This window comes from Agelaius phoeniceus, chromosome 7 (assembly GCF_051311805.1).
Source record: "Agelaius phoeniceus isolate bAgePho1 chromosome 7, bAgePho1.hap1, whole genome shotgun sequence".
NCBI lineage: Eukaryota > Metazoa > Chordata > Aves > Passeriformes > Icteridae > Agelaius > Agelaius phoeniceus.
Window position 1 is genome coordinate 40,738,938 of NC_135271.1, and position 15,762 is coordinate 40,754,699.

Consider the following 15,762-nt stretch of genomic DNA (forward strand, 5'->3'; position numbering starts at 1 on the left):
ATGAAGGTTCAGGGAATATACAGGAACATCTTCCCAGTGTTGTCTGTCTGAAGCCTTGGGGAGTGGAGGAAAGTACTTGGCCCTGGTTTGCTTGTGTTTCTTGGAAAGGGGGTGCTGGAGCAAGGGTGATGTTGGGATGATCTTACTACTGAGAATAACTATGGAAGAGAAGTGGCATTCCCCAGGGAATAAAGAGAACCAGAAACTGATGATAAAGCTATTTATATTCTAGATTATGCCAAGAAAAATATTTTACACTTAGCTTAATATCATAATTGCAAGTCCAAAAGCACTGCTAGCTTCTAAATACAGAATAGAATCTGGGAGGAGGCAGTAAGAAAATATATGTTTTGGCTTTATAATTGCAGCAGAGAAATAGCCAGAATTCATCATGGGCTTGGACAAAACCAGGAGTCTTTAAAGAAATAATACTTCTAAGTGGTCTTTAGACATTCAAATGCCTAAAGAGCCTATAAACCATAATGTTAGCTGTAACACAGATGGCCACTACATGTTGAGCTGTTCAAGCTGCTCTTTTTGCAGTCAGTGAAGCACTGATTTTACTCTGTCTTTGGAACACAGTGTAAAAACTTCAGTAATGGATATTTCCCTGAATGCAAAAAGCAGATTTTCAGCATGTCCCCCTGTCTCTGAACTTGCAATACAACTGGTGTCACCTCATGACTGGGGATTGTTCCACACCTGTGCACTGTGACTCCAGTCTTGTGTGGGGCCAGGAGTACAATGAGAACCTTTGGATAACATTCTCTCCATTCTGTGCCCCGATAAACAGAAGATGTCTGTGAAAGCATTGGGCTTTCAGTTCACCTTAGTGTTTGATCTTCAAATAGTTAAACTATGCACTGATGATGCATTGTGTAAATCTGAATTTCATGGCTGAGGCATCTTGCTCACACACAATTTCACCCCTCAAAAAAATCCCCATGTAACTGTGGCATTTCCACCAAGCCTTGAGAGGGAAAGCAGTGTGGACTTCTCCCTTACCTCACTGCAGTAAAAGGCAAAAAGCTACAGTGAATACACTTCCTAAGACTGTTAAAGAACACAGAAACAATCAATTTTCACAGATTAAGAGAAATCTGGAGACTAGAGAAACTCTTTTATTCTCTACCAAAAAGATTTCTCAGTAAAAACAAACTCAGCCTACACTTATGCTGAAGAGAGACTTGAGCAACTGCAATACAAATCAAAGGCTGGGGGACAGTTGTTCTCTTCAGGCTCCTGTCTGGTTACAGCTCAAATTGCAAGAACAGTCAGGAGAGTGACAGTGACTCTTGATTTCACCTTAAAGCAGAGGTTAAAGTGAGCTCAGCAATTAAGACCTCATCTCCTACTTGACTCCTCTGTACCCAAGGCTCTGCAGGCAGAAGCCCTGACTCATGTAACTGAACACTCCAGAATATCCCTACAGCTGGCTGAAGGAGAACATCTTGAAGAACCACTTGAGGTGGCCTGCCTGAGCTTAACTGGAAACAGGTACTTAGTGTGGGTAGTCTGATCTACCTAGGATGCTTTAGAGCTAAATCTGCATTTGGACTGAATTATCTGTCATACCCACTTTAATATCCAAAATCATACTCGACATTTTCATTTCTTCTGGTAAATTCTGGTGCTGTGGCAGGTGTGCAGACCTGTCCTGGCCGAAAAAACTTGAATAATCATCTAAACTATTTGGGACCACTGACATGACTAAGCTTATTACTTTCTCTTTTTTTTTTTTTTTTTTAAAATTTTTTTTTTTTGCCTTAGCCTGTTTATCTGATCTAACAAAGGAAACATTTCTTTCCCTTATAAGGAAAAAATCATCCTTGTTAGAAATGCCTGCATGAAGTCAGAGACTTAAGAAAGGTACTTGAGGTAACAGCAGCAATCCCTAGTTTGTTTGGGTTTTTCGGTAACACATTTTGTGAAATATTGAGGTCTAAAACCTCCCTTCCATAGGTAAGTAAATGATGTTACCACTTGATCTCAACTGGTGTCCCAGGTAACTTATTAGCACACAGAGATGCAGGCTTTACTTCAGCAAATAAGGCAGCTTTTGTTCCTTGTGATGTTTTTGATGGAATTGGGCACAGTAGTAAGACAGCAATCCTCTGTGTTTGCAGGGAGCCATTACCATTCCCCAGATCTTGGAATTGGACACTGGGTTACAGGCACTCATTGCTCAAGAAAGCAGAGCAGGGTTATGTGTATGTTAAACTCAGGTACTGTGGAGTACTGCCCCATCTTTTCTATGTTCCACAGGAGAAAGGGTTCATAAAGGTCATAGAAGTCATAAAAGTTCATAAAAGTCATAAAAGAGCTTGATGCCATGTTTGAAGAGTCACTGGAAGGCACAGATGTCAACTTCACATAATATGATTTGTTTAAATTAAACTCTTGTAACTTCTGTGTTTACAAGAAACAAGAACCTAGATGATGCTACATCTCATGGAATGGTTTGGGCTGTAGGGGAGGAAAACACCCTCTAGTTCCAACCCCCTGCCCGAGGCAGGGATGTGGTCCCTGACAGCAGGTTGTTCAAAGCCTAGAACAGCCTGTTCAGCCTGGCCTCAAACACTTCCAGGAATGGGGCAGCCACAACTTTTGGGGCAAACCTCCTCCAGTGCCTCACCAGCCTCAGAATGAAGATTTTTTTTTATAATATTAAATCATGGTCACTGATGTTGCAGTTTGAGCTGTTCAAGTTAATCCATAGAACATAAGGGGTGTTTTCACAGCAGCTATTACTGAACACAGAACAGTGCACATTCATAATGCCCATAAATGGGAAATTCTATATTTCATTAGGTTGCCACAGTTCTGATTGACATTCTGGAGTACAAAACAAAGGACTTTTTAAAAAAAATCTCCTCCTTTCTGTCTCTTCTTCTAAGTTTCTCCTCCTTGAAAGTGGGGGACACATTTCCAACCTGCTCCTATGTCATTATGCCCAGAAGTGTTTTCCAGTAGTCACCTCCTGCTTTCATAGAACTGAGTTCATAAAGATAAAGAGGAAACAAGTAAGATGGTGAAACATCTTCCCCCACAGGTAAAAGTGAATGTAAATGCTCTCAACACAAGAGCAACATGCTTGGGCATCCTGACATCACAGGTGCCTTTAACATGCTGCAATTAGTTTTGGCCAGGAGGAGCACCCTCCTTCAAGTCTTGGGTGAAAGGAGAAAATTGAATGAGTTGTCTACTAGTGAATGTTCTTCCCTTCTTTTTTCAGGTTTCTTGTGAGTTCTAAAGATTAGAATTTATTGTAGCTCATCTTTAACCCGCTCCATAATAATTGTTAAAATCTTGCTTAGCTTCTACACTGAAACTACTTGTAAATACTTAATTAAAACCTTTTCACTTTCATACCATCAACCTTATTTTGAATCTGAGCATGAGGAGTGTGGAGAATACTGAGAAATCCAGGCCAAGCCTTAAAAGCATTCTAAATGACTGAAGTCACTATTTAGTCTAACTTTCCTTTTTCAAAGCAGGAGTGCCAGTTGGCATCTTCTGTAGTGTGTGTTCTCTTCATACCTTTGTATGACTCAGTTACCAGTAACTAAAATAATCAGAGCTGCTCCCCAGCACAATGCATGGACAGCATCCTAACTTTAAATATGTCCACACAAGCAGATGACCATGAGGAACTTTTCTCCTACATGGAAACATACAAGAAAAGTGTGCCAGGAAGGAAAGCAATGTTTTCTAGGAAAAAAATAATAGGCAATTCTGCAGAAAAAGCTGTCTTAAATTCTGGTCTGTATACTGCTGTTCCTTTTCCAAAGATATTTTCCCTGAAAACAGCTCTGAAGCATTGCTGAGGGTATAAGAGGCACAGAATAGTAGCAATGGTACCTTCCTCCACCTGTAATTTAAACACTTAGATTATGCATATTCTTGAGACTGAGATGTGGTAAAGCCTGTCAGGGAGAACCACAGACTGGAATTCCCTGCTCCACTCCCATTCCTGTGAGAGCCAATTCAGGTGATTCAGTCAGACTCCCTGTATTTATGTCCAAGAGATGTTTGACCCCTCAACTGTAGAGTTTTCATGCCTTCCTCAGGCTGTATATTCTGGTGCTTTCCTAACTGTACTGGTTTGCCAACTTTCAGCTAAAGCCTCATTTGTCTCCTTTGTGTCAGCTCTGCTGCTTCTGTTCCTCAGCATCTTTCTGTTCTGTGTTTATCCACTGGTACCACATCCCCTTTTACTTTAGATAAAAGCACACATTTGTAAAAGCATGCCCTATAACAGGACTGTAGAAAGCAATGGAAGTTTGATGAGCCTTTCCTTGCCCTTGTCTGGACTCTCCACTTCATCAACTTCCTTCAAGTACAGTGCAAAGAGAAAATAGTTTTAGCAGTGGTGAGTGAAAAGGGATTGCTTAATGTATTTCATAGGATATATCATACACTAAAAATCCCGTATTGATGGCTGTCTTTATTTTTGGAATAGCATAATCCTGACTTAGCAACTCTTAACTCTCAGCACTGCTCTGTAACTTGCTCCTCCCTGGTCTCTACCTGTGGAACCTCTTGCTCATGTGTAGCATCTTACAACAGTTCTTAGGAGAAAGACAAAAACCACAAGTAAACGAGTACTTTTAATTCTGCAAGTAAAGAGTATAAAATAAGTAATAATTTAAAAAAAACATTTCTGTTTTATATAAAAAGCCAGTTATTTCAAGTTGTACATATCAAGGGGAACAGCACCACAGCCTAATGAGGAACAAATTCTATCCATAATTGAGACAGCTAGGAACAACCTGTTACATACAAATATACATATCAGTACCATACTTAATATACTTCAGAAAAACTTAATTTATCCAAATAGCTGCAGCCCATTTTGCTTTCTCATACTCATTGTTTCCTCATGTTACTTTGCAGAGTTCTTTGTAACCTGGCTATGTTGGCATCCAGGGCTGCTAAGCTATTTTTAAAGTCCTCTTCATCTCGAGAAGTAAATGTTGAGAAAGAAGATGCACTCCAGTCAGACCTCCCCGAGAAATCATCAAATGAGATGCAGCTAAAATCAGCTGCTTCACTGCCTGTTTTCTGAGAAACCCCTGCTGGAAATGCCATCGATGCACAAGGGTATGGACCAGGCTGAAGCTGGTCTGGTTTATCCATGAAATCTTTTGCAGCCCCACCTGGAATGCCTCTTGGTCTCACTTGGACTTTGTCTCCTTCTGGCTTTGCTTTACCCCCTGTAACTCCAAGCGTGTTTTCCACAGTCTTTTTCACACTGTACCCAGCATTTAATTTATCCACCAGAGTTGAATCCTCACATCCATACTGCTGCACAGAGCTTGGGAGCTCACAGTGGTAATCCAGCCTCTGACAAGCCCCTCTGCTCTGGGGTAGCACACCACTTCTTCCAGAGACTGGCTGCTGTTTTTTAGAGGCACTGCTAGTCAGTGGAATATAAATTGTCTCATCCAACTTGGTTTGGTCATCTAGTAAAGTTCCAGAATCACTCCCTGTTTCTGCATCTTGCTTCAATGGAGCTGGTGGTCCTCTGGGAGCTGATGTTTGCTCTTCTGTGAATGTACTGTTAATTTTACTTCCTTCAGCAGCAAACTTGTCATAGGACAGACTTTGCATTTCTACTTCTCCAATTTTATTTGGGAATTGAAGATGCGGATCTATCAAAATATGATCCATTTCTAATGTTTTAAGGTAAGTCATTACTGAAGTACTCCCAGGAAACAGCTCGGGTTGCATCTGCTTTTCATGGTCTTCCAAACGAGACTTTGAGAGTGATTTCTCAGGTTTGGGTCTAACAGTGTCCCCTGTGAGGTCAGACAGAAGCTTGGCCATGCTGCCCTGCAAGGTTCTGTTAGGGTAAAATCAACCAAACAGATTCAAAATCAGTCACCAAAAATAAATAGTTAAAACTTTTCTATAGAAAAAAATCCATTAGATTTATCAGGCTGTGGCAAAGTTGCAATGCACTTTCTAGATATTGTTATATGTGAACCAATTCCAAGTTTTTTGAATTCTTCTTCAGCTCACTGTGGCTAAAAAGTAACAAAAATAGAACAACCCAATGAAGTTCTCCAGATTATTCCTGGTGTACCTGCTTTAAGCAGCATACAATGAAATAAATTGATGCCAAGAAACTGCTGGAAAGCAGATAGAAGCAGTTACCAAAATTACTAAGAAAGGGTTTCTGAATTATTCTTCCCATTGCATCTGAATAAAAAAATATAATAAAAGAAATAATTCTTCTAACTTACTGCTCTGTCCATCAAAAGAGATGAACATTTAGATATTTGTCCCTAGCATACACACACACACACACACACACACACACACACACACACACACGTAATTTGACATCATTCTACCACCACCTGGTGGTCAGCACAGCAGTGATAGAAGTGTCTAAACTTTTACTGAAGCATTTGAAATGTCTATTCAAAATATTCTGCTGTTCCAATCAGTCCCAACTAAAAATATAGCAGACAACAGTTTTGTTTCCTCAGCACAACATATCCAAAGCAATTGTAGATACGCACCACTATGCAGCTGCAAAAAGCTATTTATATCTCCCAGCTTGCCACTATTTTCAAGAAAAAATAAATTCACAGCAATAGTTCTTTTTGGCAGAATTCACAGAATATGACAACTCTGTTGTCACAGAATATGACAAATCTGTTTCAAAACAAAATTATAGCAGCATTGTAACAAAACAAACTGCAAAGAGAAGGCTTAGCTTATGTGACCTCCCACCACCAAGATACCAAGACCACAATAATCCACAGGATTGAAAAAAAACCCCAAAAACCCCAAGGAGTAAGAAAGATTTTTTAAAAAGAAAAATAATGTCAGGAGGCAAAAAAAAAACAACCTTAGCCAATAGTACCTGGTTAATTCTCTCAGTCTCTTAACTTCTGCATCACGCTGACGTAACGTTATGCCCAAAATCTTATTTTCTTTCTCTGAAGCTTCCAGCTTAAACTGAAGGCTCTTCACAGTTCCTAATGCCTCTTCCACTTCTGAAATGCCAACAAGAACTTACACAATTACTTCTTTTGACTTTTAAAATGCTAAACAAAAAATGACCAAATTGAAAACACGCACCAATCTTGAGCTTGGTGGAATGAATGTCATAATGCTGTTTTTTTTCTAGCAATTCTTCTTCTTTATCTTGAATACCTTTTGCAAGATGTTTATTTTCTTCTTTCTGACTTTCTATTATTTTCAGTAGTTCTTCATTTTTAGCCTGCAGTGAATCAAGGCCTTTCTGTGATTCTTTCAATTGACTCTGGAGCATCATATTCAAGGACTGCAAAGAAACCACTACCAAAAGTAAAACATAAAATGTTTAAGTGTTTTGTGTGGTAACTTGAATTTCTAAAAAAACGGAGGTTTTAAATTATCTTGGTAATATGAATTTTGCTAACAGATAGAAGGGTTGGGGTTTTTTTGCAACAAGATAAAGCTCAAGCTTTCTTCTTAATTATTTAATCAGTCATCTTCATTTTCAGAGGCACATAAGCAAAAATAACCTGCTTGGCAGCTGAAGAGCCAAATCCTAGTATATGGAGTCTAAACCAGCCCAACTGTCCATGCAAATGCAGTTCCATCATTAGACCCATTTAGTTCAGATACCACTAAAGGCCACAATACATACAGACATATGAAACTACAGAATTAAAAATTAAAAATTATATATCTATGGTAATAAAACTTTAACAGATATACCCCTATCAAGGAACATAATTGGTACTTTACATTCATAGCTGCAGCTCTGTCCAGATGTCTTCTCACTGCTTTCTTGTTCCCTAAGTTGCTGGTTTAATATTCTTAGTCTCCTAAATGTGAATTGTGAAAAAGCACAAATTCAGAAGTATTAGAATACACTCAAAAGGACTGCACTTTAAATTAGTCTGGTGAGAAGTTGCTTTTGAGAATTAAATGTCAGGGAATATTTCAGAAACATAAAGAAGTCTTAATAACATATTTTTCTTACATTCTGGTACTTCTTCAACACAAAAGACCCTTTCCAAATATCTGATAAATACCTAGTATATAACCCTATTCTGAAGTAAATGTTACCCAGTTATGTGAGAACCCTCTGAAATGAGAGACATTTTTGCATTTCAGAATAAACTACAAAAAGAACACGAGCAGGCTAACTATCTTGACAGTGCAGTTTTCAGAGTGATGCATTCACCCCACCCAGCCAAAAGCCCCATCATGAGGTAACTGATACTACCAAAATACCAAAGCCATGATGTGTTAATCATGGCTTTTTAGACTGTATGCCTTTACCAGCACACTTTCTAATTGACAAATTTTGCACAGACAAGAAGGGAAGAGCCTTAAGAAAGGCAATTGAAGCCAGAGCAGTTAGAGATGCTGTAGGTGCAGTGCAGTGAGGCCAGGCTCCCTGAGGAGCTCCCACCTGCGTAGCTGGGCGTTCTCACTGCGCAGGGGCTGCAAAGCCAGAGCTATTTCAGCCTGGAGATTTGTACTTCCCACCACAGCTGGGAGCAAGGAGACCGAGTCCTCCACTTCACTCATCAGCCTCAGCATTTCTGAGTCACCTGCAAGAAGTGAGAGAAGAAAGAGACTCCATAAACCTATAAATCTGTAATATAACTACTGCTTTACATGTGATTAAGCAACCTGCAAAGTGACTTAATAGTATCTGGGGGTTTTGCCCCCTAGAAAACTTAATTTTTAACTATCTTTATTTAAAATTGTTGAGCTTGAATATGAAAACTATGCTTTACATCCTCAATAAAACACAACCCACCATTGTTCCAACCAGCCTAGGTGGGACTGCTATTGCAATCTGTCCACACCAGGACCCTTCCCAGGGGAAAGCTCTGTGTATGGAATAGCAACAATCTTTATCTTGCTGTCATGACAAGATTAAAATATTATTAAAATAATTTAATACTTATTCAGAGTGAATCCTGAAGGTCTTACAGTTGTGAAAACCCACAGTAAGAAGTCACATATCATCTGACACATACAACTTGCAGAAACTGAAGTGCTCACTCCTTTAATTGAGCTCTTGTGTTATTTGCATGTAATAACTCTAGTGCACAATGAAAATGTCCTCACCTTGATCTGTTACCAGTGCTCTGAGCTCACCCATAAGATACTTTACAGTCCTAACTTTATGGGCTGTTTCTTCCAGACTTTCTTTTCTAGATTTTAGAACCTTCTTCACACAACTTGTCTTACAGCTTGTATCTTTCACTGGAGATACATCAAGTACATCCAATTCATCTTCTTCACTGACCAGGTCCTCACTGTGCTCCTCAGGACTATCCTCCTCTGTGTCACATGAGCCATCATGTTTTGCTGGACAGTGATGATGGCCCCTCTGTTCAGTCCTGCCATTCAGCATCTCATGGGATTGTAACAGGGCCTGTATGCACTGCATCAAATCCGCTTCTTTTACCTGCTGCTCCTGGCCTGGGGCCACCTCTCTGGCACAAGATGTTGGGACCAGAGCAGGCACTGAAGGGGTTAATGCTCCCAGTGCTGTACAGGGAATCACGCCAGGAACAGCAGTTCCAGACTGTGTTTGTGCAGCAGCAGCAGGAGCAGCAGAAACCACTGGGCAAACAACAGGTCCTCCCATCTCTGGCACACATTCATTGGCACTGTCTACAGGAACTCCCTGCATGAAAGATATTCTAATTAAACAAAAAATTAACATGATTTTTAAATCTTTAGAAGAATCCCAAACAGCACTACGCTTGTCTGACTCAATGTAAACTTGTTAATTCTTTGCTAATTATAAGAACAACTACAAATTAATAATGGAATAATTTCCCTGTATAATAAGGAGGACTTAAAATGTAAATCTGATTTAGATTACCTTTAATGTTATTGGCAACATTAAATCACAGTTCTTTTACAGCAGTTCTGTAATGAAAACCCTCAGCAGTTTCTTGAATCCAAGCAGAACAGGGAAGAAAAGAAATATAAAGGACAACACTGTTACCTTTCAGTATTTTAAGTAGGTGAATTTTTTAAAAGTCAAGGTCATCACTAGCTATACATGGACTGCCTGCAGATGGAAGGTAATCAATCAACAGTCTTACAGATTCAAGGTAAATTCAAGCCCTTTACCACATTTCCTGAGGTGGCAGCTGGTATTCTCCATCATCTCTATTCTATACCCTCAAATACACAGGCATTTTAACATGTGACTCTAAGATAATACAGCATGTCTGAAGAAATAATTGCCTTGATCATTGGCAGGGAAAGCTCCATAGCATATATGAGTTCTTCTGTCAGGAGTTGCTTAATGATCCTAGTGTGCATTACTGAGAACGCAGTTAACAGTAATCAATAATTTCCTGCACTGTCCATGTTTGCTGTCCTTTACAGAATTCCCCAGGCAGAAGCAAGCAGCCAGCTGAAATAGCTCTAATTTCATTTTTTGGTGTCTACATAAAATGTGTTTTGAATAGCAGTGTTTTGTCTGTGCATCACTACAGTTTCAAATACACAATTTTTTTAAAGGGAAATTAGTAGGAAAACTGACACAAGGAAATGTATAAATAAGTAGACAGTGCTAATTCAATGTTTATAGATAGTGAGAATCAAACTTTTACTTACTGACTGAGTGGATAAGGAATTAGCTGAATGCTGCAGGGACAGTGTTGATGTGGAGGTAGGTAAATGATAATTCAAAGCTGTAACATTGTGACATCCTAAAAAAAACCAACACTTACAGATCAGGGCAATGTGGGCACAACTCATGCAGTTAAATAGTGAACTCTACATTAACAGTTCCACTAACCCTGGTTTGAGGTAGGAGAAGGAGTTACAGTAGGAATTTCATTGCTCTTCTGTGGGGGTTGGCCAGTTATCAGAGACATCTGAGTTTGCACATGCTCACACAGTTTCTGATACGCCACAGGAGAGTGGTCACTGCAAGGCACATGATTTGATTGAACCATCTGATTCTGGGCTGCACTGGAAAGCTCCTTCTCAGCAGGTGTGGTAGATGAGGCAACTTTTCTATTTGATATTGGCACTGTAGAAAAAGAAAGAACAAAAAACTCCAGCTGAAGTTGCCTGTCTTCTTGATCTACACAAACCCATTGTATTGTCTGGCAGATTCTAGAAGGCTCCCTTGAAAACAAAGATCCTATGGCCCAGGGTACCAGTCAGATTTTGATTCACCAGCAAATGAATCCATCAATTTTTTCTACCAGATAGAGCAACCTAAACCAGTTGGAAAGGCAGCTGTCCTTGAAGGAAGCACAGAGACTTAATCCTACAGAAGGCCAGCTCTAAAATAATTCTTGAAATCTCTGCTGAGGTATAATTAAAACTGTAATTTTACAGTGCTGGGAAGATATCAGCTACATGCTCACTTCCTACAGTTCCCAGTGGCATTCTACTACACACCTGCCCACAGGCCCCACTCATCTACTGGATTAGAAATTGCACAGAAGAAACAGGGTGCAGAGAGGCAGAAATGATAATAAATGAAATATTTCACCTGGAAGCAAATCAGCTGACAGCACTCCATCTAACTTTCTATTCAGTGCTTTGGCCACTAAACCATTTGAGGTCTTGTCATTTCTAGCCACACTTCCCTGTTTCCACCAATTATTCTTTGAGAAAAGCCTGGCTGGACACTGAACTTCAGACCAGTTTCTAGCTGTGGATCCTAAACTGAGTTCCAAGGACTTCAATGTTTCCCTGTCCAAGAGAAGCAGGGAAAGGGTATTACCATTCTCCTCCACACTTCCTACCAGATAAACCCGATAATGTTGATACTTGTAAACACATTCAACTTTCACATGTCTGAAGTTCAAACACCTGTGAATTTCAGTAATTGTTTGGTAAACATTTAAGGTTTCTAAAAGGAAATAATACATCCTTTTGTGGAACCAGCCCTGGATCAACCTGTAACAAATGGCAACAATTATGCAAAGCCTTGCTGAATCTCAATAAGTTGAGGAATCTTTCAAGGTTGCTTGAACAAAAAATAAATCAAGCCCAAGAAAGCCCACTTACCAATTTCTTTTTGGACAGGGGAAGGAGTAATGATTCTTTTTAACCCTTTCTTCTTGGAAGTATTTCCTTTGGTTAGCAAAGGCTTGGAGGTACATTTAAAGGTAGTTGTTCTACCAGGTTGTCTATGGACAGTCTCCCTTCCTGGTATTAATTGAAAGAAAAAGTGGTCAACAAAACAAATCACAGAGTATTACAAAATGTAAAAATGTAACTTGTGTTTTCTATAGGTACAACCTGGAGCTTCCTTTTGTAAGATACTCTTCAGTAAAGCTGCACAATGGTCAAGTCCGTGATGAATAGTATCAACCTGCACAAAGAGCACTGCAGTCAGTCAATGAGTAGCACTGCTTCCTTTCAGTAAACCAAGATGCTGTTTTAGAGGTGAGTGTACCCCATTCTGCCACCTGACAAAGAACAACTCATAACCAAAAAGATATATCATTTCCCATTTACTACTTTGCAATTACATGGAAGTTTGCAAACACATAGATTCTGAAAATTCACTAAATTGTGCTGTTGCACCCCTGTCCATTTGCTCAATTTGAGGTTAATTACAGGTATGTATTTTATTCTTATTTCCATGTACATTTAAACAATACCTCCTACTTGTATTTTGGAGACAACTGGCTCAGGACTACAGAAAACCAATACTGCAGCACTGACTGTCCTACTCTTTCTTTCCAGCACAAAAACCTAACAAGGGCACCTGCTCTTCTGTGAGGGCCAGCCCTTGTCCATAGGCAGCTTATTTGTGTTTGCAAAATGTATCCTGTGCCTTGAGGAGATCTGTCAGAGCCAAACTCACTGCACACAATGTCCATTTGTTCCTATCTGCAAGATACAGTACAGACACTTGCTTGCCTTGCAGGAGCAATTTCAGGTTCAGATATAAATTAATTAGGATCTAAATTAATCTGGCTTTCTTCTGTTACTCAAGGTATTCCAATTTTCCTTCTCTTTAGATAACTGTGTTAAAGACCCATTTATTTACCTGATTGGCAGATTCAGTGGAATAGAATTTTACATCAGAATGGCATCCTTTCTTTAAGCCAAACCTGAAAAAGTGAAATTCACTGTTTATACCACCTCCTTAATGGGAAACAAAGTAAAAAAGCACTTACTTTCATTCAATAATAGCAAGCAAAAGAAAATTAATTTCTTCATGAAACAAAATAACTTCCTATTTCTGAAAACTTTGCATGGCTGCAAAAACATGTTAAGCAAATAATAACAATTTATGTCAAAGAAGAATTCAGTCTCTACTCAACAGTCTTCTCTACAGCTAGTAATTCAGTCTTTTTATAAATAAAACATGAAGAGTGAAATCTGTATCTTTATATACAAAATTTCTATTCAGTTTGTGCCTGTCTGTTCAAGGGCTGCTTAGAACCTTTCAGTTCAAAATGTTTTATATATACACACAAGTATTTTTTGTTCAGTTGAGGTATGACAAGTATAAGGCTCCCAAATGCTCACATATACACTCAGTTTAAAACAGTATTAGTGAATAAGGTCTTACTGATTTCTTCCATTTGTTAGTTTAGTTGCTCCTGACAGCCTTCCAGAAGACAGAGCCTGTTGATTACAGAAATACACCTTGATTTTCTTAAAGTATTTTCACAACATTTGAAGACTACTATTGCCCACCATTTCCAAGAACTTTTGCCAAGGTGGATCAGTCCAAGGGACGTTACAGCTCTCAAGGCAAGGCTGCAACTGCTGCCAGTAGAGCCTGAGACTTGTGGGTTTCATTTCACAAAATATGCCTTGACAGAAAGATGCTTTGTTAATTTCCACACACTTAAGGACTCACCAAGAGCTGATGTACAAATGTGTTTCAAATGGAAACTATGTTTGATAAATACAGACCTGAACTGTGGGGACTTTAGGAATGATCTATGGCCAGAGCACACAGCACAGGAACACAATCACAGTCACCGAACACGGCATGGGTGAGGCTGGGACACAGTGGCTGAAGCAGAGCATTCCAAAGCACATGGCACAGCTCTGAATCCTGACCTATTCCTGAGCATCTCCAGTCAGGAAGACTCCACATCCTCTCTGGACAACCTGTTCTTCCTGGTGTTCGGGTGGAACTCCCTGTGCATCGGTTTGTGCCCACTGCCTCGTGTCCTGCTGCTCGGCCCCACCGAGCAGAGCCGGGCTCCATCCTCCCACACCCCCTTCAGCCATTCATACACAATGGTAAGGTCCGCTCCCAGCCATCTCCTCTCGAGGCTGAACAGACACAGTCCCTCCAGCCTTTCCTCTTCAGGGAGATGCTGCAGACCTCACTGATCCTCGCTGCCTTCCGCTGGAGCCACTCTCGGGCAGAGAGAGAGGCCCAGCACCGCCCGCAGCGCCTCAGGACCGCCGTCAGGTGGCTGCGGTGCAAGCCGGGCTCGGCCTCGGAAGGCCCCACCTCGCGCAGGAGTCGTTACGCGAACGGCGGGGGGGATCCCCCGACGCCCCCCCCATCCCCCGGGCTCTGGCGAGGAGGCCCCGAACGAGAACCGCGCCCTGCCCGCCCCCATCCCCCCGGCCCTCACGCACCTTGCGGGGCCGCACAGCCCCCGGCGCGGCCATGGCCCGGCCCGGCCCCGCCCACTCCTGCACCGCCCCCGCCCGTGCCGGCCAATCACCACCCGGTCCGTCCGTGAGGGGGCGTGGCTAACGTGGGAGGCGGGACTAAAGACCCCGCCTCGCGGCGCGCCGGCGGGCGCGGGCGCGGGAAGGGGAAGGAGGTGGGCTGGGCAGCGCGGCCGGGGATTGGTGGAGAGCGCACGCGGAGGAGCCAATGGGAGGCGAGAGGAGAAAGGGCGGGGCTAGGCGGGCCGTGACGGGGGGCGCGTGCCCGGCCCCGCCCCACCGCTCCCTGAGGGACCGCCCTGCGGAGCCGGCAGCTCTCCTCAGGGCAATGCTCCCCGGGCACTGAGGCTCCGTGCACTCGTGAAATAAGGGGAAAACCGAGCCCTGCAGGTGAATGGTCACAGAGTCACGGAATCGGGTTGGAAAAGACCTCCCTGCTGATCGAGTCCAACCTGTGAGCGAGCACCACCATGTCAGCCAGGCCCTGGCACTCTGTGCCGCCTCCAGCCTTTCCTCAAACACCTCCAGGGTCCGCTGCTACATCACGTCTCTGGGTAGCCCGTTCCGATGTCTACTCACCCTTTCAGTGAAGAAACACCTTCTCAAGTCCAACCTGAATCACCACTGGCGCAGCTCTGCTCTATGTACTGTAAAAAACACATTCACTCTCCTGTGAAAATAAAAAAAGTTTAATAAAGGACAATAGGAGAAAAAGATAAAGCAAAGGTATGTCTTTGCACTCAGCCAGGAAGACACTTATCTTCGGAGATACCCCCTTAAATACTTTTCCCTTGCATCAACCTGTTGCATATTCAGAGAGCCTTATCCAAAGTAAACTTTTCCCCAAACTAGTTAACATGTTCCAATAATTGTTTAGCATATCTCCTCCTTGGATCCACCTTTTTAGAGCACGTGTATTCCTTGGTTGTGGTTTTAGTCCTTTTTTATCATCACATTCAGTTTTGGCCTCAGGCAACACCATCTTCAGACAGTGAGTGCTGATAGTTGGCATATCTGTAGCAGGTGTCCTCTTCATATGTTCATTGGATGTTATCCATCCAAGCAGGCACTTTAACACAAACATACTTATATCAGCTATTTCACTATGTCTAAGTTTAATTAACAACAGAAATAAAAAGTATATCTTTATAACAAATT

The 15,762-nt window shown here is 41.5% G+C and overlaps 1 protein-coding gene across 1 annotated transcript; it reads right to left on the reverse strand.

The window, feature by feature from the left end:
* Window positions 1–4,597: 4,597 nt before the first annotated feature.
* Window positions 4,598–14,667, reverse strand: CCDC14 (coiled-coil domain containing 14). The gene is made up of 13 exons (XM_077181665.1): window positions 14,569–14,667; window positions 13,535–13,590; window positions 13,007–13,070; window positions 12,250–12,322; window positions 12,016–12,156; window positions 10,787–11,023; window positions 10,603–10,697; window positions 9,091–9,655; window positions 8,423–8,564; window positions 7,750–7,829; window positions 7,096–7,314; window positions 6,878–7,010; window positions 4,598–5,845 (listed from the first exon to the last, which is right to left on the reverse strand). The coding sequence occupies exons 1-13, from the start codon at window positions 14,599–14,601 to the stop codon at window positions 4,870–4,872; spliced, it is 2,814 nt and encodes a 937-aa protein (XP_077037780.1). The 5' UTR covers window positions 14,602–14,667; the 3' UTR covers window positions 4,598–4,869.
* Between the last annotated feature and the right edge of the window lie 1,095 nt (window positions 14,668–15,762).

Coding starts and splice junctions, on each gene's coding strand:
- CCDC14 (XM_077181665.1), bottom strand. CDS start 14,601: ATGGCCGCGCCGGGGGCTGTGCGGCCCCGCAAG. Junction 11,024..12,015: donor CCCTGTCCAAAAAGAAATTG/GTAAGTGGGCTT, acceptor CTTTTTCTACAG/TGCCAATATCAAATAGAAAA. Junction 7,011..7,095: donor TTCCACCAAGCTCAAGATTG/GTGCGTGTTTTC, acceptor TTGGCATTTCAG/AAGTGGAAGAGGCATTAGGA.